Source organism: Lagenorhynchus albirostris, chromosome 19, assembly GCF_949774975.1.
Source record: "Lagenorhynchus albirostris chromosome 19, mLagAlb1.1, whole genome shotgun sequence".
NCBI classification, from domain to species: domain Eukaryota; kingdom Metazoa; phylum Chordata; class Mammalia; order Artiodactyla; family Delphinidae; genus Lagenorhynchus; species Lagenorhynchus albirostris.
This window is the reverse complement of record NC_083113.1, coordinates 30,112,770-30,136,555: the sequence shown is the minus strand read 5'-3', so window position 1 is coordinate 30,136,555 and position 23,786 is coordinate 30,112,770. Positions and strand designations below refer to the sequence as shown.

The 23,786-nt window shown below is 34.3% G+C and overlaps 1 protein-coding gene across 2 annotated transcripts in view; it reads left to right on the top strand.

Moving 5' to 3' along the window:
* Positions 1-23,786, top strand: part of RPGRIP1L (RPGRIP1 like) — a 120,797-nt gene that overhangs the window by 12,263 nt on the left and 84,748 nt on the right. For both annotated transcript variants that reach the window (XM_060130206.1, XM_060130207.1), the window contains exons 5-9: positions 1,212-1,355; positions 10,477-10,582; positions 12,547-12,693; positions 13,998-14,071; positions 19,934-20,073. In XM_060130206.1, the coding sequence (XP_059986189.1) occupies positions 1,212-1,355; positions 10,477-10,582; positions 12,547-12,693; positions 13,998-14,071; positions 19,934-20,073 (611 nt within the window). The remainder of the gene's footprint in view (positions 1-1,211; positions 1,356-10,476; positions 10,583-12,546; positions 12,694-13,997; positions 14,072-19,933; positions 20,074-23,786) is intronic.

Below are 23,786 nucleotides of genomic sequence, written 5' to 3'. Positions count from 1 at the left end.
TACAAATAATTTGCTCCATTAAAATACAGCTAGGTCTGTGAGGTAAGAACAGATATTATATAACATCTTTCCAGTACAATGAGGTAAATGAAAAACTTAACCAGTTGCCTCAGTGGAAGCATTTAGAGAAGAGTCTTCTTTATTATAATTTCCCCCTCAATGGAATGGCATAAAGCCCAGTCATTTAGAATAGTATAAGCTTCAGAGGCAACATTTTCATTCTCAGAAGAATTACAGGTAGTTTTTTTGGTTTTTCGGGGTTTTTTAGATCATGAATTAATTAGCCTTTCTGTGGTTTAAAAAAAGAAAAAAGAATTGGAGGGAGTGGCTTAAAAGTTTGGAGCTATCAAATACATATGGATTTCAGATTTTGTTTCATGCTGATTCTATGGTACCGCATTCTTCATCATACTGTGGTTTCAAAAAAGTTACTTCTGCCACGGTTAGCTTACTTTTCCAGTTAATCAAAGCCTCATGGTGATCTCAGTGTCTGTAAGTCACACAAATGAAGATAAGGCCTTCACCTGGATCATCAAAAAGTAACAATTCTGAATGAGGAGAGAAAGCAGGAGACAAAGAGTATCATTTAGATAGCTGCTTAAGAATAATATTGGCTTAAACTTTTACTTTTGAATATTTTAAATACCAGTTACAGTAATGATTGCCTGTGAAAGAATAAAACTAAAAGACTAGACCTAACCTTGTTTCCTGTTAGTCAGTGGAAAAGCAAGGGTTCAGACCAGTCCTGAGGCTTGGTACACTGGGATGCTGCCAGACATGGTAGAGAGAAAATATAAAGCAGAGACCACTAAGTTATGGTTTGCAAACTTCTTGCCTTCTCTCTATGAAGTGTTAATTTGGGTGGTGTAGGCAGGTGTGCATATGAAAGAACAAAGGCACATAAATTATCTGAAGAAGACCAGATCACAGAGTACTTAGTAGGTGACCAATAAATACTGCATTGAACTGAACCACAGTCCAGTCCGTTGCCTAGGACATTATCTTATATAAAGCAATACCTTGAATTCTTCCATATGTACTTCCAAATCATCACATTTAATCTGCTACTATTTCACTATGTGCCGGGGCATTTAAGCTAAAATTTTTAACTTTTGCTTGCCCTTTACTATGAAACACTCTCTTTGTACTGCTCTTATATACTGCAGATTTTCCCTCAAGCTGCAAATTCTTGTAAAGATTCTTTATTTCAGAGAAAATGTTATTCAGTCACAGAGAGGCCAGATAGAAGAGTTAGAACACTTGGCTGAGATCCTGAAAACTCAGTTGAGGAGAAAAGAAAATGAAATTGAGTTATCTCTTCTTCAGCTTCGAGAACAGCAGGCTACAGATCAAAGGTATGTTAAAACAGAAATATCACTTTGATAAGGTCAAAATTAGTTTAAAATACTTTATCATGTGCCATAGAAGGATAAGCCTAGTCTATTTAAAAATCATGTTTTTACTTAACATTCTTCATATAAGCCTGCTCTAGACCTACTAACTGCTATCAACAACTCAAGTCTAAGGGCATTTTTCCCTAACCTACTCTGCCTCATCTTGTTTCCTCTGCTCATTTACCAAGCAGGTAGGAAGTTCTGATTCCATTTGATTGTACCTACCAAAACAATATGTGTGACAAGGACTCAGCTGTTGGCATAACTTGTGAATAAGCCCAACCTTTTTTAAGTGTTTTTCCCAACCTTAAGAGGTAGTAAATTCCATAATACAGTACCCATTTTTTTCATCCCATAAAGATGTTACCTCTCCTAATATTCAAAGTTTGCATCGAATTCTGCTGATTGTCATGGGTGACAGTGGGGCCCTTCAGTAGTCTCCTTGCTGCCTCTTCATTTTTGATGTTTGATAATATATAGTATTTTCTTTTCCGTCCTCCTTTGTCATTTGTTGGTTCCTAATACCTCTTCTCTCATTTTGTGCTTCCAACAAGATTTTATCTTTTTACCATATTCTTCCTTGAATTATTTTCTTCCTTTATGGCCCTTTTCTTTTTGTTTGGAACAAGCATACTCAAAGGTACAGAGAGTAGTATATTGAAATCTCATGTACTTATCTCTCAACTTTAACAATTATCAACATGCTAACCAATCTTGTTTCATCTATCCCTTCACCTTCATTTTCTTTAATTAATTAGCCCCTGCCAAATATCATGTCATCACACCTGTAAATACTTCAGTATATATTGCTGTCTGATAAGGAATTTTTTTAATGTAATCACCGTGCCATTATCACACCTAACAAAATTAACAGCAGTTCCTTCATACCATCTAATAACTAGTTTATATTCAAACTTCTGTAACGATGACTTCCTGCTGTTTGAATTGGAATCCAAATGAGCTCTACACATTGCATATGATTGTTACATCTTTTGTCTCTTTTATTTTTCTCTTAATATTTTTTTTTTTTTTTTTTTTTTTTTTTTTGCGTTACACGGGCCTCTCACTGCTGTGGCCTCTCCCGTTGTGGAGCACAGGCTCCGGATGCGCAGGCTCAGCGGCCATGGCTCACGGGCCTAGCCGCTCTGTGGCATGTGGGATCTTCCCAGACCGGGGCACGAACCCGTGTCCCCTGCATCGGCAGGCGGACTCTCAACCACTGTGCCACCAGGGAAGCCCTCTCTTAATATATTTTTAAGCCAGACCTAGATCCTCTATTTGTTTTTCCCTTACCAAGTGTGATATCATACTTATGTGAGTAGGTTCTCATTTAGAAAAACCAAGTATGATTTTCCACTTTTTCATTTTAGAATCAGAGTTTACTTCTTCTTTCACAAACAAACCTTACATAGTTATATTTGAAAAAGCTAAGATGCATAATAGAAGACTTGTTTTAAAAAAATAAAGTGGGCCAAAAATATATGAAAATCTTTTTATTTCAAAGATTTAAAAGGTTAATATTATCTCTACTAATTTGTGTTCCTAAAAAGTTATGTGTAAAATTAAATTTTGTAATGAAATTCTATATGTTTAGTGACATTAATATACTCTTCTAAGTGCAGGGCAAAAGAAAAATGAATATTTTTGAGAATTATATTTGTAATAGGGAATGTAATTTGAACCCTGGCTTTGAACCAGGGTTTTAAATACCTGGGAGTTATCCATGTTGCCCCTAAGAATAGACCTAGCCTTCTTGGAAAACCAATAAATGGTTCCTTGTGAGGAACAGTGCTGAAGACCCCAAAACTGAATATGGTGATCTTAATAAATTGCCAACAGCCATATTTAAAATATTATCTGAATATAAAAATTCTGCATTAGGCCAAGCCCAAGCTTGGAGCCCATTCCTCAACAGCTGAGTACAAGGTTATCAGACTACTTTCTCTGTTATATTTCTTAAATTCCCAAAGAGTAAGATCGACCCTGTGTTGGCTGTTCCTTCTTCCAAAGGAATATGATCATCTAAGAACTAGAGTGTTGTGTTAATTGAAAGGGAAATCCAAAAGTCCTTCAGTCCTAGGACTAGAACAGCCGAAGAACTAGAGTCATAGATGGGTCTGCATATTTTCTAGTATAAGGTATTTTCAGCAGAAGACATCAGCATATACACGTAGAAGAGTTTACCTTAAAAACTAAACTAAGGCTAACCTTAGGGGATTATGTTATTCACTCCATAGCAGTCTATTTTTTGTCACATCAAGAATTAGAAGCAGAGACAAAATAAGTATTATTAAAGAAGCTTTTGTTGCAGAGGCCAAATAATGAAAGCAATTTGTACCCTACCTTACAGTTTTATAAAATTGAAAATTATTGGTTATTTGCTTAGAAGGAAGGGTACCTATGGTGAATAACATTGTTTCTTGAAATACAGTTGTTGAAAACTGAAGAAATGACTTCAAATAAGGGTCTTCAAGTCTTTTTTTTTTCTTATATGTTTACACATAGCTCAAAATTTTATGTGTAACAGAAATTTTTTTGAGACTAATGGAAAACTGTTGAAAAATGTTGGGGAGAATATAAAACTTGGTATAATTTACTGTAGAGAAAAATCACAAAATGGAAAACATATTTAAACTTCTCTTTCATGGATACATTATTTCAGATTTGAAATTCTAGAAGTCTGATCTGAATGTTGGACTCCTTGTTCTCAAACATGAACCTAACGTAGTTGTAATCTTCAGAGTGCGGTGCTTGATATTTATGGCAAAGAGCCTTTTCATAGAATATTACAGAAACTCTTCGTAGTATGTGTTTAATAGACCAGTTTGGTTTGGCATCAGCTTGACATAAACTTTTGGTTATCCAAAGCCCTTAATTGCTTTGAAGTAAAAGCCCAGTGCTGCTCTTTTTTATTAAAATCATGTCTTTTCCTGTTATTGTGGTCTATTTTGGAAGACTGAGTTGTGATTTTTGCATATGTTCTACATAATGCCTCATTAGCAAAAAATCTTGTATCATTTACAAGTAGCCTGAATGTCTGTGTTGTTTTGAACAAAAATCCATATTAAAATTTAAACAATATAAAAATGCACATTTTCTGCTTATGAAAAAGGCCATCTTAAATTAACTGCAAAGCAGTAACCAGTGAACACATGTACATGAACATTAAAATCAGGATGATTTTACCTTTTACTGACTTTTTCAACTCCAAAAATATTTATACTCTTACCAAATGTGTAACTAGTTTGTACTAAGTGTTTTTTTAAGTAAATGTTAGGGTGTTTACCTTCTTAATTAGAAATCATGTAAGTGCCGTAATGTCCCAGTGGAGGAAATTTAACCCGTAAATATTTCAGACACTGACTTGCCCCCTTCCCTTTGGTTGACAGCACACTGTCAAGTCATAAAACACAGAGGCCTTTTGCAGCCGCACAGTATACAAAGCAGCTTGGCTTTAGGGGCTCCATCTTTCCAGCTGTGCACAGACGCGGATTACTTCCTGGCACTCAAAATTCTTCCCCAGCTTTTCATTTTGAAAAATGGCAAACCTACAGCAAAGTTGTAAGAATAGTAGTGTGAACACACATACCTTTCACCCCTTGGCATGTTTGTGAATGACACAGCCTGTTCTGCATTCTGCCCACTCAGGCACAGGCCCATTCCCCTCCCTCCCCCTCTCTCCCACTCTCTCTCTCAGAGCTAGGTGCATATATCATGTCACCCTCTCTACATTTCTAAGCACCTTTTCGGAACAAGGACATCTTCCTACATAACCACAGTACAGCTATCACACATTCAGGACATTTCACAATGAATGCAACAGTAGTATCATCTAAATACACAGTCCATATTAAAATTTCCCAATTGTCCCAATAATGGCCTTTATAGCTGTTTTTTTAATTGCTATTTTTGTTTTGTTTTTCTTTTATTAATTTATTAATTTATTTATTTTTGGCTACATTGGGTCTTCATTGCTGCACACAGGCTCTCTCTAGCTGCGACAAGCGGGGGCCACTCCTCTCTGCGGTGTGTGGGCCTCTCATCGTGGTGGCCTCTCCCGTTGTGAAACATGGTCACCAGGTGCGTGGGCTTCAGTAGTTGTGACACACGGGCCTAGTTGCTCCGCCGCACGTGCTCGAACCTGTGTCCCCTGCACTGGCAGGCAGATTCCCAATCACTGCACCACCAGCAAAGCCCTGTTTTGTTTTTCTTTGTTTTAATCCCATAGCCAATCAAGTGTCATGTATTGTATTTAATTGTCATGACTTTTAGGTTTCCCTTATTCTAGAGTGGTTCTCCAGTCTTTTCCAGCCCATTGATGATAGTTGTGTGCAGAATGCCCCTCAATTTGGATTTGCCTGATTGCCCAGCCCCCTAATTTAGAGGGCACATCTGGCTCTTGGATAGAAGGGTAACTGGGGCGAGGGATAACCATGCAGACATTACTATTATACAGGGAGGTAATCTGTCATTTTTTAAAAATACATCCAACAAGTTCCTACTGTTGTTTTGAATACCTTGAAATTTGCCTAATGAAAAGTTATCACACTCAAATACTATGTCTTTTATCCCCAAGTTTTTTATTATTAATGTTATCTAAGTTTTTTTGTGATAGCTGCTTGGCATGTTTCCCAAGCACTTTATTTAAACCACAGAAATTATCAAAATTAATAGTAACTAGTGTGTTAGTGTGTATGTGAGAGTGGAGAGAAAGCTAAAACTTAGGAACATCTCAGAGAAAGGAAGCAACTTACAAGAGTAGGAAGAATTTCTCTCTTTAGACCTGGATCTCTCCCATAAGAACTCTGGCCAGATTCTTTACTTCTCTAAGCCTCATTTAGCTACCTTAACTGTGAAATGAAGAGGTTGAAATGAGTAAGTGGTTCCTACCTTTTAAAACCAGATGCTTTTATCCCCAGAGACCTTGGTATTCTGAAAGATTTTGCCTCCTAAGTAAGCAGTGTGTATTAATTTAATAAATTTGTTTTTTTTTCATCCAAGACCTGTATCATGCTAATCATTGCTTCTGATAATTGTGAAATAGCCTGTATTATTGCACCGATTTGCTATAATTCTATCCAAAAGTAAAAACAATATAAAACCTTTAGTTCGCTTTTACAGCTTAATTGCCAGTGAGTCTACATTTCTCATTGGGCTTTTTGATATTTTTAATATAATTCTCAAATTCCCATTACTAGTCAGAATCCATTAAACTTGATCTTCAAAATGGCCCCTTAAGAAGATGAGCCAGGATTTGGGTTCTTCCTGTCCCCAACCAGTCCTTGGGAATGCTCCTTCCATTTTCAGAAGAGTTTATGTACATGTAGAGAGATTATGTACATGTAGAAAGCTCTACATAACTGTCCCCCTCCATTCCTTGCACGTGTTTAAGAATAAGAAAATGTTGAGTTCTGATTTACATTTTGACCCAACACAAGAAAGATACAATCCAGAGGCAAATAAACATACACATACAAACGTTTTCCTTTATGCAATCTTAAATCAGGGAGCATTATTTTCATCTGTGAACTAAAGCAGCAGTTTTGAACAAAGTCATTACCTTTCAAATAGACTTTACTTGGCTATTTTAGTGAAGCTTATTCCATTTAATTCACTAGCAACCTCATATAATTCTATTCATAAGTGATACCTTATTGTTATCTGTGTATCCCTAATAAGAGCTATGAATGACCTACACTTCTCTCAACGATATACTTAGAGAGTCTGCCACTGTTCCCCCCAAAAAAAAAAAAAAGCGTAGAGTTTTTTTTAATCCTAAGATTGTTTTCAACCTTATCCCCCAAAGTTAGTTACCCTAAAACTGTTACTCAAAAAGAACCTCTTCGTTCTACCTCATAAATATCTTACCTAACAACTTTTGTATTCTAAAACCTTCCCTTCTAAATGGTGTTAAAGTACTATATTACAACATTTTTTGCCTCAAAAAAATCAAGAAGCTTTTTTTAGCATTCATAATCCTTACTGCAGCAAAGAATGAAATGTTGATGGGGGTTGCGGCAGGGAGGAATTGTGTGCCTGGGAAATGAAGTATTAGAAACTTTCACTGGAGCAAAGATTTTGGCTTCTTAAGCTTTCATATTAGACTATACATTACATAGCACCACTGAAAGTTTTTCCTTCTTCAGTATATCTGAGGTTTTAAGTTTCTGGATTTATTATGGCACCCAGTAGCAAAGCTGGAGTCAAGTGTTTTCAAGGCTTCCATTAGAAATTCCTCTTTCAGAGTTTATTGCTTGACTGTTTCAAATTATATGAGAGAAACTTGGCACATAGGTTTTTGAGCTGGATTACTTTTTTTCAAGATAAAATCTAATTTATTTCAGTTTGTTTTTAATCTTAGAGATGGGCCAACAGCTCTTCTCATAGTTTTAGAAGATTTGAGCATAATTCTAAATAATGTCTGTTAAAAAAGGAAAAGAAAAAAAAACACATTTTCCAACTTAATTTTTTATAGTGTTTTTCAAAATCCTTGTTGAAAAATATGAGAAATTTGTTTTTACAAAGCACTTAATTAGTATGCTTGATATCCATTTGCAGATCATTTCACCATGTGTAATGCAGCATGTATGAATTGGTACATGACCATCAGAGTTCATCTGAATGTTTTTACTATGCATTGTTCTTTCTGTTCGAATGTCATCATCCTGAAGATTTGATGTTCCCTTCATAGTGCATGGAACAGGGCAGGAAAATACTATGTGGAGGTCACATAAAATATTGCTCATAAAATTAGCCCTGTCTCTCCTTCAGAGGAAACCAACCTGAGGCCTTCCTTCACATGCAGAGAGGTCTAGGACAGGCCACTTAGCAATGACTCTAGCTCCCTCTTGCCTCCAACATCCTTCTCACTTTTCTGTGACAGCTCCTTCCCTCTTTCCTCTCTCACGTACACCCTTGTTGTTTTACCATATTTCATCTGTGTAAAAATGTTGATTGGCAGGTTTCAGATGATTTTTCATTGCACACCTTCCTGAAGACCAGGCCACATTCATCACAATGTTGCTTTTAACTTTTATGTACTTTATGTCATTGACTCTGCACTTTCAGCTTAACAGCATTGTTGCCATCAAAAATATCCCATCATAATAATGACTATTATGTATAGAAGCCCTAAAACTGACACTTTAAAATAATTGTTAAAGATTTGCAGGTGTTGTGTCATCCCAAAATAGGTATACTCTCTAGCGAACTGACTTTTTATTTAAAGTACCGCATTGTTATTGCTCTTTTATAAATACTATTTCTGTTGTATCTGTGCCCACTGTTTGGGCATCATTAGTATAAAATACTAAGTCAATATTCTGAAAAGTTTAAACTCCGAGGACTTTAGGAAAATACTCAAGAAAGCATCCACCAATTAGACCACTGAAAGTTTTTGCAACTTACTGGCCTTTGCCTTACAAAGAAAATTAAAAATTAAAACCTGCTGTTTCTATGACCCTATGTGACTGAAAGGCTTGTTGGGCTTAATTTTTTGTTAATGTCATCAAGTAATAGTTACTATTCAAACATATCTCATGTATATATCTTTTTGAAAATACTAACATGCTTAAAAACAAGTAAAATTATCAGGTACAGCTGAAAACGTAAGAAGAGGTTTGAAATTACTTGAATAGTATTCTAACCTTTTGTATCAATAAATGTCACTCACTGTTGAGCAGTCAAACCAAGTAATTCTGGGGAAAACAGGTAAGTTCTATTTTGACTAATAAATATGAAAAAATATGAATATTTTCTTGAGATCTATTCAAAATATATTTTCCCTTCATCTTATTTTTTTTTCTTAGTGAGTAAAAATAATACTGAGGGGAATATTGGTGAGTGTACTGTTGAATGTGTGCTCAGTACTACTAGATAACATGTTTTAGACACATAATTGTTTTAACATTGTGTTAAGACTGTACCTGGGCAAGATCCAGGTTCTTGGACTTGTTTATCTTCTGTGTGAGGACAACTAACTGTTCGATGCCAAAATACAATGAACTTTCAAATATCAAAGAGGAAAATTAAGTATTTCAGGTCCTCAGCTGGTTTACAGATGTGTGAGCTTTGTAGTCCATTTTCTGGTTCCAGTAGGGCGTTGTGACAATTTTTCCAATATGTGTATACTAGATAAGTTTTGGAAGTAAAATTACTTACTTTAAATACTGAAATAATTTTCTGAACTTAAATTTTTTATGTTTATTTTTCTTAGAAAATGAAGTCTAAAACCAAGCTTCACAATTTTTAAAATACTTTTGAATGTAAAACGTATTAAATTAAGGAACCTTTCTCTGTCAGGAAAATAAATGCCTTTTGAAAACAGGTATTCATTTAGATCTATGATTAACCTTTAACAAGATCTTCCTGTTAAATTGTACATTTGCTTTAATCTCAGTAGGAAAAATACAAACTAGTATTGCAGCATATAGAGTTTCTATATACCCTGTGGACGTTAAATGATCTCTTACAGCTAAAGGCACATCTGCAACATATTTAAATGCCAGCTTTGGGCATTATTAGTATAAAATGCTAAGTCACTTTTTCTGGAAATATTTTGAAAAGTCTGAACTCCAGGAGGAAACTCCAATAAATGCTAATCTTATGATACCATTTGTTTCGAGGGAGTGGTGGGAAGATGAGTGGCTGTATGGCATATTTTTCATTTAGTGAAAAAGAGTATGATAGTCCTCCTTCAAATAAGTCTGAAGTTTGGTGGTGGAACAATGGCTGTGCTAAAGACTGATGTCCTCTGTACCAAGTTTCAGGACACTATAAAATGATATTAAATTCATATTATCAGTCATTGTAGAAGTGACAAAAGTCATCAAATTTGGGGCTCCCTTCAAACTCTGAGAGTCTGTGCATTTATCAAAGTTAAGAATGACTACTGGTTGGTTTTAAATAATAAGTCTATCCTAAGTGTATAATAAACTAAAAACCTCAGTGACTGATATGCAAGTGTGTAAATTTTTTTCTATGTAATATTCAATGAAAAATTGTAGTCCCACCACAGATTTCTTTCCTTTTGTCTTACATCTTTTATTCTGTCTCTCTCTTTTTCTTAAATACATCATTGAAGGTCAAACATTCGGGACAACGTAGAAATGATTAAGCTTCATAAGCAGCTAGTGGAGAAAAGCAATGCTCTTTCCGTAATGGAAGGAAAATTTATTCAGCTTCAAGAGGTACTGTGATAATTTATTTTATTATGGTGATACATAGATACAAAGGTTCGAAAATAGTGTTCAACTTTTTTTTTTCAGTAGAATCGTCGTAACACTAAAAAGTAGTTTTTAAAGATTGCTCTTTTTATTCTCAAGTGTGTATAATTTCACTTCCTGTATGGTTAGCTATTTATAACTTAATAACTAAAGAAATAACTAACTGCTTGGACTTTCTATAAATATCTGTGTCATCTTAAAATAATAAACACATTTATCATAAAGCATCTCAGGTGAAGAAAATTTATTTTTAACTCCTTTTATCTGGAATCATATGGGCACATAACACTGAAGGTTTAGATGTATTTGCATATATCTTCAGTTCTAAGCATTTTGAAATATCCAAGATAGATCAATGTTAAGAATAGATTAATAATCAAGTTTTGTTAAATCTTTTTTGATATGTGGTGTTTTGTTTTGTTTTGTCACTACCAGTATCAGAAAATATTTGAATACCCCTCATGTCAACTGTCAGTGTATTTATTTTAAATCCTAACCTTTCGGTTGACGGTACTTGAGACTCTTATCCCCATGGTGGTTTTACCAAGGACTATGGCCGCACAGGAATGTGCCATCAGAGGACTCCTGTTTATGGCACTGCATAATTAACATAGGTTCTGGAATTAATGAACTCCAAAACATTCCAGATGAGCAGAATTCATATTAAGCAGTACTTTCTTTGAAGTACTGAAACAAGGAAAGCAGTAAATTGATGCAAAGCGGGTCATCTGAAGCCTAAATTCACTATTGAATTAGATAAATATTTTTCAACCGTACTCTGGGTCATGTTTTCCATCCTACAGGTACCTCCTTAATGTCAAGTAATACACTACCTTCCATATAAATATGACGGGTGTATGAAAGAGAAATTAATTAGAGAGTGGGATTGATAACACTATCTGCAGATGGATGGAAGAGGGAGATTAAAAATACATGTAGCTGAAAGCCATCTCTAAAAGGCAGCATTAAGAAAGGAATTAAAAAGTGATTTTGCATTCTTTTATCACTTTGACTGTTTTGATTTCCATTTAACAGTGACTCCAGGTATTTGTTTAAATACCGTGAATATCAAGTGTCTTTGATAGCACAGGTACCTCTTTTGGGTAGAGATTTGAGAGGTTCAGGCCAACAGCTTCACCGAGATATGAAGCACAGAGAAAGCTGGTTAAAGATACTGTTCTGTGATTATAAGCAAGATTAACAAAAATTGGACTCAAGTAGCTCAATAGCCATGTTTCTTTTAAACAATTGAAGAACTTCAATAGAAACTTAATGATTTTAATTAGCAGATAAGGCATTACATGTTAGGGTCATATGGACTCTATGAAAAGACTTTAGTGTAAGTATGTAAAATTGAATTTAAAACATATTCATAAATAGGTCAATTTTGAAAATTAAGAAGACTTCAGTAACTATTTTACTGAATTGAAATTCTTAATTGTATTACAATTAGAAGCTAACCTTCCAAGGCTATTTATATGGTGTGGTGACAGATCTTTTCAGTTTGAATATCTGTGGTCAGCATTTATTTTTAACTCATGCAGCAGCATTTTTAGACAGCATGTCCAACCACTGTAACCACAGCAAAAAGAAAAAATAATTACTTGCTAAAACTAATTTACTCACTGGTCACTATCAACAAGTCAGAAAACTAGGAGGAAATAAAATAAAGGACAAAAACAGCCTACATTGTGTGACTCTGCTAAAATATTTTCTTCCTCATGATACACTTTGGCCAAGAGTATCCTTTATGGAGACGTTATACACTGTATAATGGCACATTAATATAGTAACATATATACATTGTGAGATAAAGAATAAACACTATAACATGGACTTCAGGAGTAAACTCATTTATGGAATGGTGATCATTCATTCAAAGCAGAATCCAAAAATAGTTTTGAAAGGATTTTCCTTTTGTTTTTTAGAAGCAAAAAACTCTCCGGATCAGCCATGATGCCTTGATGGCAAATGGAGATGAGCTAAACATGCAGCTTAAAGAGCAGCGTTTAAAATGCTGCACTCTTGAGAAGCAGTTACGTTCCATGACATTTTCTGAAAGAAGAATAGAAGAGGTAAGCTCCCAAAAAGTTTAGCCATTCCTTTGCATTAACACTTCTCTATAACTATTTTGAAAAAGTAAAATAGAGACATTTTAAATATTATATTGACTTAAAAATCCTAAACTACATGCATGGCACTTTGAGCACAGCAAAATATAGTCAGTATATTATGTGCATGGCAAATCGGTACTTAAAAATACTCGCAAATGTGCTGAGATCCACTATTTATCTAAAGGATTAAGGATCCTTGAGGCGACAGCAAACCATAACATTTTTAAACGAACAAATGCCAGATTACCTGAGGAACTTAACTTTCTCAGCCTTAACAGCTTATTAGTCATTTGAGATGTCAGAACAATTATAGGAATAGATCTGTCTCTAAGGAGAAGGATGTTCTGCCCTCCAACATCAGCAATTTTGAGAATTTCTTTTTTTCTAGGAAGTTGTTTCAAAACTCATCTTCCTATTCATGTTGCTTCTCATGTTTCCCAGCTAGCGCAATCTTTTTCTGCAGTCTGTTAAACTTGTCCTTAAACAGAATGGAAATGAAATAAGATGTCTACATTCTGTTCTCATCTTGGAAGAATCCTTTACGGTGTCTCACACTAGCATCAAAAGAATTTTGAGAAGAGAATGAATTTTAAGAGTACTCTGATCCATGGGAAAAGGTTGTAACAACAAAATATACTGGTGAATGAAACTTAAATACTAGAAATAAATACAAAAAGCTACATTTTAGTTATCAAGATATAATTATTACCCTGAGTTTTTTCTAAAAATATTATTCATTGGGATAAAACAAGGTATACGATTTTATTTGTTCATTCATTTGAAAGATGTACTACTGGCTCTTTGTAAATTCCAAGTAACATGAGAAATTGTGTTTTCAGAGTAAATAGTGATTGACACAAGTTGTTTGAACCACGAACCAAAAGAAAAGTTAATCCTTTTATTTTGGGGGGCCAACTGGAAATTAACACAAAATGAATATAATGATGGAATTCATCGCAGAAGACAGTAAAAAATATTATGTTTCCCCAAACTTAATAGCAAGCTTTTAACACGTTCTTTATTGAATTTTGGTACATGTTGCCATAAAGCAGTGCATACGTTCCTACTAAATTAAAACAGAAATATTAATTTCATGTTTACTTAACAACTTGGAAGAAAAACAATGCTAAATTAAATACAGACGATATAAGTGGACTAGTTCACAGCTGCAATTTAGAAATCAAGACATGCTAGCCTCCTCACATGTTTTTTTTAATCCCCACGTGGTTTTATACACCTAATGTGTAATTTTATTTTCATTTCAGCTGCAGGATAGAATTAATGATTTAGAAAAGGAACGGGAACTTTTAAAGGAAAACTATGATAAACTTTATAACAGGTAAATCATGATTCCATATGTTCTCTCCTCTTGTTTGAGATCTTTTCTATCAAAACATTGGATATCAGAATACCTAATATTGATTAAAGAACTAGCAACAGATGATTGCAAGAAATCTATATATGTTATAAAAGAAAAATAAGCTTTTTTAAGAGATTGGTAATAAGTTCTTTAACCTGAGCAGCAGTCTGTTACTAAGAAAACCATATCACTTTGTTGTCAGTAACAACTGCTATCATTTATTGAATGCAAACTGTAAGCTAGCAGGCACTATGCTAAATACTCGGCATACATCGTTATAAATTCCTCACAACAACTTGGAAATGTAGGTATTATTAATGCCCATTTTGCAGACAATGAAAATAAAACAGAATTAAGTAAATTTGCCTATGTTCGTAAAGCTGGGAAGTAGTAGAGATTGTATTTGAACCTCTTTTGGTCTCTCCAAGCCCTTGTTTCTTCTGCTGGGCTACCCAGCCTATTAGCTTCGTGTGATTCTGTTGGTGGAAAGCGAAGGTATTCGCTTACAATTTTTTCTATTTCTTAAAACAAAAAACACACGCATCTTTATCTTAAGATGAATTTTAAAGAGCTGCTTTACTTTTCTTTTTTTATCTGCTTCATAATTATGGTATTTTAAAAATTAATCCCTTCTGGTAATGTTAGAAACAGAATTCTACTCTACAGCTAAGTTTACTTAAATGATACAGATGTGTGTGTATTTTTAAGTCTTTTCAGTGTATGATACTGATAAATGATAAATACAGGTTTACATGAAAGTAAATTTTATATATATTGAAATATATATGTTAGAGCTGATATTCAACAGTTGCTTCTAATTGATCATATTCGGAAACATCAGAAAATAGCCATCTGATCTACAGTTATATCTTTAACTTTTTAACTATGTTTTACGTTTGATATGTTTTGCAAACTAAATTTACATTTTATGAATTAAACAAATTATACCGAAGAATGTAGGGAAAGGCCTTTATTTTGATTTACTTTGAAAAGATAACTAAGTTAATGTTACGCATCATTCCAGAGGTATGTATCATGTATGTTGCTTATACTAGTGTTGATTATATTTGCACAGGGGCTCATTATATTAAGAGTTACCAATAGCGGTTTGAGACCTCAGTTAAAGTAACGTCTTGAGCTCTCCAGCAAGGATAGACTGGCTAAACAGCTTTATGTGGAATTTGCCTTGCGCCCCCTCCCAGATCATTTGGCCTCAGTGCTTTGTTCTGGTCCCACTCTCATCAGCCCCGATTAATTTTACCTAAAGCATTTATTATACCTCCTATTTTATGGTATTTCTGTCTCTATAGAACAATGCATAGGTTTATAGTGATATATACCTAAGTAGATAGTAGTTGTATGTTTGAAATTTTAAAATTTCATTATATGGAGAGATCACACCACCACCATATTATATGGCAGAGAAAATAATGTTATCCCCATATCTTATAAATGAGGGAATTGAGACTCAAGAAAACTTAAGAGACTTGTACAGAGTCACACAGCATTGCTGAGACTCCAGTACAGGACTAAAACCCATTTCTTTTGACTCTAAAACTTGAATTTTTTTTCTATGTGCCTATCTCTGATTTTAATTGTAATGGAAAATTGTATATGCAAAGGGAAACATTCATGGAATAACAGGACTGTCACACATTTAGAAATTTTTATTGATTTATATTTATCTTAACATCTTGTAATTTCGAGTAATTTAACATGGTCTTAATACATGAATATAAGTGCCATTTGGTCATTACTTATACATTTTCTACTTCCCCTCAATTTGAGGATTTACTGAAAGTACTTTCTTGTAATAAAAAACATTAAACTTAGTTGGGAATAATGCATAAATGAAATTTTAAGAAAGACATGTTTTTCTCATATTTAGTTTATCACCATGAAACTTTATCTTTCCATATTAGAAGATGATCTAAGAGTGTAAATCTGACTTTGAAAGGTTTTTATTTTTCATGTTTTGCATTTGAGCAGCCTTTTTTTTCCTGTCACATTAAAAACAGACTTCATCATGCTGCTTACACTTGAATTTTGTGTGAGGTGTATGGAAGTAAATGTGTATAATGAGTGTCAAAACATTTGTGTCAAAAAAAAATGTCACTTAGGTACGAAACCCGGCAAGCACATGTGATAGTAAATAGAGCTGTAAAATTCTCTAATACAGTTTTTTAAATATATAATGTGTTTTCAGAAGCATAGTTGGAAAAACTCTACAAAAATTAACATCCTCCCCAAGATTCTTTACAGCTCTTGTATTTCATGGCAGTGTTATTCATCATTGCCAGTAACTAATGCTCATCACAAACTACATATATTCCCTGTTTGGTTAGTCATAGTGATAGCATGTTTTTAAAAGGAGAGCATTTGTTTGTTATTCAAAATTGGCTAGTTTTCAGGAGAAAAATGTGATGTGCATATTGCATTCTCATCTTCCTTTTTCAAATGATATTTTTAATGTGTTTATTATTTGACATATGACATATTAGAGAATCATCTGGTAAGGTAAAATCTTCATGTTAGTATTTGGTATGAGCCTTTTTTAATACGTTATAGCATGTTTGATACTATGCCAAGAAATAAGTATAACTTTAAGAAATGTTCATTTAAAAAACTCAGAATAAAATTTTTGCAATTAAGTCTTTCTATTTGGTCAGAGAGAAATTCTATACTATAATATAGTACAGCTGGGTCTCATTTTTAAAGTTAGTATATAGTTTTAGGGTGATATAGCTGATGAATGCAGTAGTCCTTCAACTATAATGTATATCAGTAACTTGGAAAACAATAAAATGGAAGCTTCACCAGCCCTGTGAAACCTCCCCACCTTCCCTCCTCCCCATCCCCCAATACCATCCAATTCAGACTCAGTCAATTTGAGTTTGAATCCAGAGACTCTTGTTAAAGGTGATTTTAAGGTATTAACTCCCTGAGAGACACTCATCTAATAACTATTTAAAAGAAGAGTTGGTCCAGTTTTTGAAGATGATATTAACTGTTTTAAGAATTGGATGATTCAGGTTTTTACAATGTGATAGCCATCTAATATCCAAAATTTAAGCGAGCACTGCTGACCACCCATAGACTCTCTGTGCTCCATTTCTGTAAAGCAGGGGTCCCCAACCCCCTGTTAGGAGCTAGGCCGCACAGCGGGAGGTGAGCGGCAGGGAGCGAGTGAATCTTCGTCTGCAGCTCCCCATCGCTCACATTTCCGCCTGAACCATCCACCCTCCACCCCGTCCGTGGAAAAATTGTCTTCCACGAAACCAGTCCCTGATGCCAAAAAGGTTGGGGACCGCTGCTGTAACGCGAACACCTGTCCCCTACAATATTCTAGGAGACATGAAAGCTCCTATGATCCTAAATGAGCACTTTGTGCTTCCCAGAAATCAAACTGAGTACATTTGGGGCATCGTTTTTCCTTTAGTAAGTGAAATATCCCCATGTTAATATGCATTTAATTTCCACTAGGCCTAACTAAGGTACCACGGATTTCTTTATGGATGATTAGAGCTTATTCTTCCCTATCTCTCATATTAGGATACCCTTGAACATTGGAATAAAAGGAATTCATTCTGTAAGATAAAAGACCTTAGGGTGGAGATGAATTCTTCAACTCTTTTTTTTTCTCTTATCATGTTGTTGATCGAGGGTGTGTATTTACAGTATGCTGACCCATGACTGCCAGTGGACATGCCAATGACCACAGGAACCAATGGGCATTCCACTGCAGATTGATATTTTATCACTCCAGTAACATAATGTAACAATGAAATGTGCACAAAGACCAACTATGATCCCCTCCTCAGTTGTCACTGTAGGCAATGTACAAAAACATTTTCATGAATAAAAGGTTCTCAAAGACTGTTCTCATATGCAGATTTAATCATGTACACAGCCTCTACAAAGAAAATGGAGCCAGATGTGGTTTACCATTTATAGTTACACAGATGGCTCCAAGCATAGAGGAATACAGTAAATTCAAAAGGAATTCCTCATGAAACTCCAGTGGAATGTAATCCTAAATTTAGAGGGAAGATAGCAGTGGACTAAATTCAGAGTGACTTATGCTGATTTACACTAGTATTTTGTGGGTTTGGAAAAACCAGGCTGCTAAATTGTTCTTAATTTAAACACATACAGCTTCTGATGTTTCTGCCAGATTAACTGTTGGTGATCTTTTCTGCTGGTACTAATGCTGTTGGAACACTACTGTTTCTAATTTTTAGCGGCTGATATAATGTATGGTTGTGCCTATTTCATCATGCTAATTTTTTTTCCGGGTAGTACATACTTTTAATAATAAGAGACACACACATATACACTCACATGTATGTATACATGTGTATGTGTTTGGTATATATACTTTGAAATATATTTGTCCTTTATCAAAAAATGAAAATGTAAGGGAATATTCTTTACTTTAGTATTTAAAGTACATATTTGGATTTCAGTTAAACCTAGGTAACTCTACCTTTGATAAAATTAGCTTAAAACATTAGTATACCAGATCCATGTATTTTTTTAAGGTTCCATACGCGAAATGAGAACACTGAAGAAACAGATGTCATATTTAGAGAAACTTCTAGAATTCCATTTATTTTTAAGGTCATGTTATTTTAAATGCAATAGAAACATTCAGACTGTAAAATAAATATACAGTTTTTTGTTCTTTTGAAAGCTATGCCTCCCAGAAAAGTATCTCTTTTGGACTAAAACCTCAGACTAGCTGGGAGCAACATTAAGGGCAATTTTCAATAAGAAGTTTCTTTTCCATTTACTTCATCATCAGTACAAAACCAGATTTTGTAAATTTCTGGTTCCTTTACTGGGTTTAAAATGAGTAGAAGGGTCAAAGCTGCTGATAATTATTCAGTCATATCAAGCTTCACAGCTAATAGTTTTCTGCTGAAGTACAGATCAAGATCAGTTTTTCCAAAACCTGGCTATCACCTGGGGAAAACTATGAATCCCTGGGCCCCAGAATCTGCATTTTTAACCTAGCACCAGTGTTTCACATAGGCCAGCATTTGGGAACCACTGGCCTAAACGAATGTTTACTGTATAGCTTCTGCGTACCATTTAGTTATTTTTCAGCTGATTCTTCCAAAATCCCGGGGCTGATCATTAGTAGATTTTCATGATAGTTTAAACTGCTACACTTTTATTGAGGAATAATAATTCTATCTACATCATCCTTATCAAGGTGTTCTTACTGGGTTTTCACCCCAGTCATGCATTATGAGTAAAACCGTTTGTTCTTAGCCTATTGCTGTTTGCTTTTTAGGACAAAAACTGCATGATCATTGCTTCTTAATATCAGAATCGCCGTCTTATAATTCAAAATGCTATCATTTTGTGTCCAGTATTTTGTAAATATGCTATTATCACAGACTCTTTAAAAGTTTCAAATTCTGGAATTAAAGATCAGGTGGGGAGTCCCTTTTCTCTGTATTAGGGTTTATTCGTGGTAGAAAATGGTTTTGTCCGATGTCTGCTGCTGAGGTTTGGAACTGTGGATTCCTCTGGAGTATGTACAGTATCTGAATTCCTTTACTAGTCCCACAAAAGCTGCACACTGCCAACTTCTCTGACTTTAGAGCTCTAAATTAAGGCCAGTTCCTTTGCTCATCCCACAAACTCTTTCATGTTGCCTAACCGCAGCCTGAGAAAGGCGCCTTGGTTTCAACAGCAGCAGACCAGCATATGTTTACTTAATTCCTAAGACATGATGACAGTGGTCTCTGTGCCACTAAAAGCTTTTCTCTTTATTATTTTCGGTTGAAGCTGATTTCCAAGCTCTCCTTGCCTGTCACGTGTGTTTTGCAGTGCCTTCAGTGCTGCCCATGAAGAGCAATGGAAGTTAAAGGAACAGCAGCTGAAAGTACAGATTGCTCAACTCGAGACTGCCTTAAAATCCGATTTAACAGACAAAACTGAAATCCTTGACAGATTAAAAACTGAAAGAGGTACATGTAAAATGACTACTGACTTACTCGTTTCAGACATGCGTGTTACTCATTGTTATTCACTGACTTGATAAGTACTTATTACAGCGCCTGCTGTTTTGCCAGGCACCTTGCTGCGTACTAGGGACACAGCCTATATTAACAGTCATCCACTTTTATGAGTGTATTGATTGCTCAAAATTTCCCTTTACTCAGCTTAGCGTATATGCCAAAGGAATTATTTTTTTCTCAGAGTTACTCTTGTTCAGGTTGTCTTTAATTTGTTTAATTTTCCTGAATTTATTCAAGCGTCAACAAGTGTTTATTAAGCACCAGTATGTGCTAGGCACTATTCTAAGTTCTGGGGATACAGCAATGAATAAAACAAAGACCTGGTCCTCATGCAGCATAAATTCAAGAGGGAGAAACTGACAGTAATTAAATAAATATGTGATACACCAGGTGGTGGCAGGTGCAGTGGAAAAAATAAAAAGGCAGTGTAAGACAGCCGAGGACGGCAGAAGTCTTGCTTGGCTGTTTTTGATCTGATAGTGAGATGGCTAATTCTGTTCCGTGACAGAGAACTTAAATAAAGAAGCCTTGTCAAGATGTCCCTGCTAAAATAATAATCATTAGTAAGTTACATGTTATGAGTCCCAGATCTCACCTTGTCTCACAGAAGTAAAATAATTATATAATTAAAGTAGATGTCTGCTCTACTATATTATACACACATATACACACAAATGCACAATCAGGGAAGTGAATTAATTGCTTCAAGTGTTGCATCTGTTTGCTCAGCCAGTAGGTAAACCCAGCGATGTGATAATAAGGTTGCTCCTTTTGACACTTGCAATTCAGTTGCATGAGAACATGTAAAAGTTTAATGCAGACTCAGTTAAAAAAACAGTTACATATCTAGTCAGTACTCTCTATATTGATTTAGATCACAATGCCATATTTGTTAACTCTAAGAAGTTTTTTTTCCCATTTTAATATCTCTGAAATTGGGAAGCATCTTATAGGTGATAACATTTTTAAAATTATGGTGTAACTTTTTTTTAACATTTTAAGAAGTTTGAAATTGGAACACATCTTATAATCAATGGGGTCTTAATTTCAATGAAATATGTGTGCAGTATTTATTTACCAAGTGGTTTATGAAATTTTCTCCAGAAGACTGTGAGTAGAATAAAATGATATGATTTCTGACTCGTTGGATATTTTAAAGTTTTTATGTCAAAGATTCTTAGTTCCTAACTTTAATATGTAGTGTTGAATACCTAACAGAGTGCTTTGTTTAGTAGTTGCTCAATAAATTCTTCCACCGACGTGGAAGGGCTCTGTATTTCCTCTCTCTTTTCTTTCTTAAGGAAAGAGAAATGAAATAGACCTTTCTTGTTCCCGTGCTTTCTGTACTTCCCTAGCTATCAAAAATTCCAAAACTCTTATCTTTACACATTTGAATTGGTCTCTGGTAAGAAACTCTTAAGAGGATAGAATCTTGGTGGTCTTTTAAAACCTTACTGTTGGATTAAGTCTGGGGGTTCTTTTCAGTCCCACAGCCCTCAACGTAATCACTATTAATATTTTTTATATGTCCTTCCAGAGTTGTTTCTATATGTATACATACAATTTTATAATGTGCTTTTTTATTTGCTGTATTGTGAAATCGTTCCTTCAGTATAAATATAAATCCGCATCATCATCATTTATAATGGCTGTCATAGTTTTCCAGTGTGAGGATGTACCATAGATTGTTTGTTTAACAGTCTTCTATTGTTGAATTTTTAAATAGCTTCAGCTTTTTTAAGTACCCTGAACATCTTTCTACACAAATCTTTACACATTTATCTGATTATTTTCTTAAGAAAAATTGCTAGAACTGAACCTTTCTTTTTAATGCAACTATTATTTTAGTTATTTTTGCTTACATACCTGAAATTTACAGGTCTAATAATTTCAGTTTTTGTTTCTTTGTGAAAATGTTAAAATAGATTATAAGAAAAATAATACAGCCTCTAAAAAATTTTTTCCTGGAAAATACTAAACAAAAAATTGAAGTTGTCTATTTAAGGAAATCTTTTAACATTTAGAAAGTTGCTTTTTTGTATTACAGATTTCAAAATTGTTTAATTTTACTTTGAAGTCTCTTCACACATTTACCTTTTCATGTATCAAGTGTTCTCTGCCAGAAGATGTTTCCCTGGCTTCTTGTAGTCATTCATCTAACTGGCAAATTATTTTTAGAGAATACTCACCTCTTTATTCAAGGTACAAATTAGTTTCAGATTGTGCGAATATGTGGGGGAAGGATATGTAAATGCAGTTTGCATTTGGTTAATGCTTAAATTAACTGCATGTGTTTAAGGGCCTGCTTTTGAAAGTTCCTTTCTATCTTTAGCTGAAATGCATAATTCAGCATAATGCATATGGTTATATTGATCACAGCTGAAGATATTAGCACAAAGGAGCTCTGAAAATTGTTTAGTTGAATTGTTCTCTGCACTCTGCTTATTAATGGTGTGCTTGAAGAACATAATTTTAAAAGAGTGAAATGTTATCTCATTTGAATAAAATGCTGTTTAGCTTAACCTGCTTTTTGTCAAATCATAGGTAAAGAGGTTATTTTTCACCTTGTACAGGGTGCTTTGATTTTTCATATTATAATTCAGCAAGTCTATTTCCTCTTTGAACTATAATGTCTCCATACGTTTTAAAGTCCCAGGAGTGACATCCCCAGTAAACAGTTTAAGAAAGGAAAAATATAGTAGAGAATTCTACATAAAATTCAGTAGAGAGAAAGTTACTGGTGCTCAGTAATATCTTCTCCCACTAATAAGTTATTTTCCCACTAATAAAGCCCTGGTTTTAAAAATACCAGGTAAGTGGGAACATAGCTGTTGAACGAAAAATCAGAAAAGGAAGAAATATTTGAGTAAGTTTATTTATACCAGTAGCGTATTATTCTCAGGACCCTGCTCTGAAAAATTGAAAGAATAGAAGACAGCATAGGAATAATATACACTGCGTCTGGATGAAGATGGAACGGTCATGTCCTTACACTTTTGGTTCCCCTCAGAACCCCTAAAAGTTTCACTAGCCAGAGAAGGAAATTACATTATCCTCAGGACCTTGGTTTTACTTCTTGCTGACTACATTTACCTCCTTTTTTGTTACCTAGTCATTCTATCTGGATGTTGTTTTAACCTAATCAACATCAAATAAAGGGTTCCACATTCTTACTCTACTCTCTAACCAAAAGAGCAAATTTATCTCATAAGAATTCATATTTATTATTAATCCTAATTTTTAGTATAGAGATAAATGTTTGATCTTTACCTTAAATATATACAAGTATTGTTCACATTTGGAAATTCTTTCATTTATTTCACTGAATATTAGTAATTTGTACTCTAGGATAACCTTCTAACCTCTTACCAATAAGAAAAATATTTACATATTTGATATTAAAATGGCTCTACATACCCTAGGGTAACTTTTTTTTTTTTTACTTTTTAATTTGCCAGAAGTATGTTATATTAAAAATATTCAAATTTAGTTCATTTCTTCTTAACTGTGTAATTTACAGTTTTTACTTGTATATAGCATTTATGGCTTGGGAGCACAAAGCTTTATAAAAGTCCGAAACATATTTTTGTATAAAATGCAGTCAGTGTGCAAATGTATTCATGTAAAGAATTCTTGGCAAATATGTTGATTTCCCTTTTTTT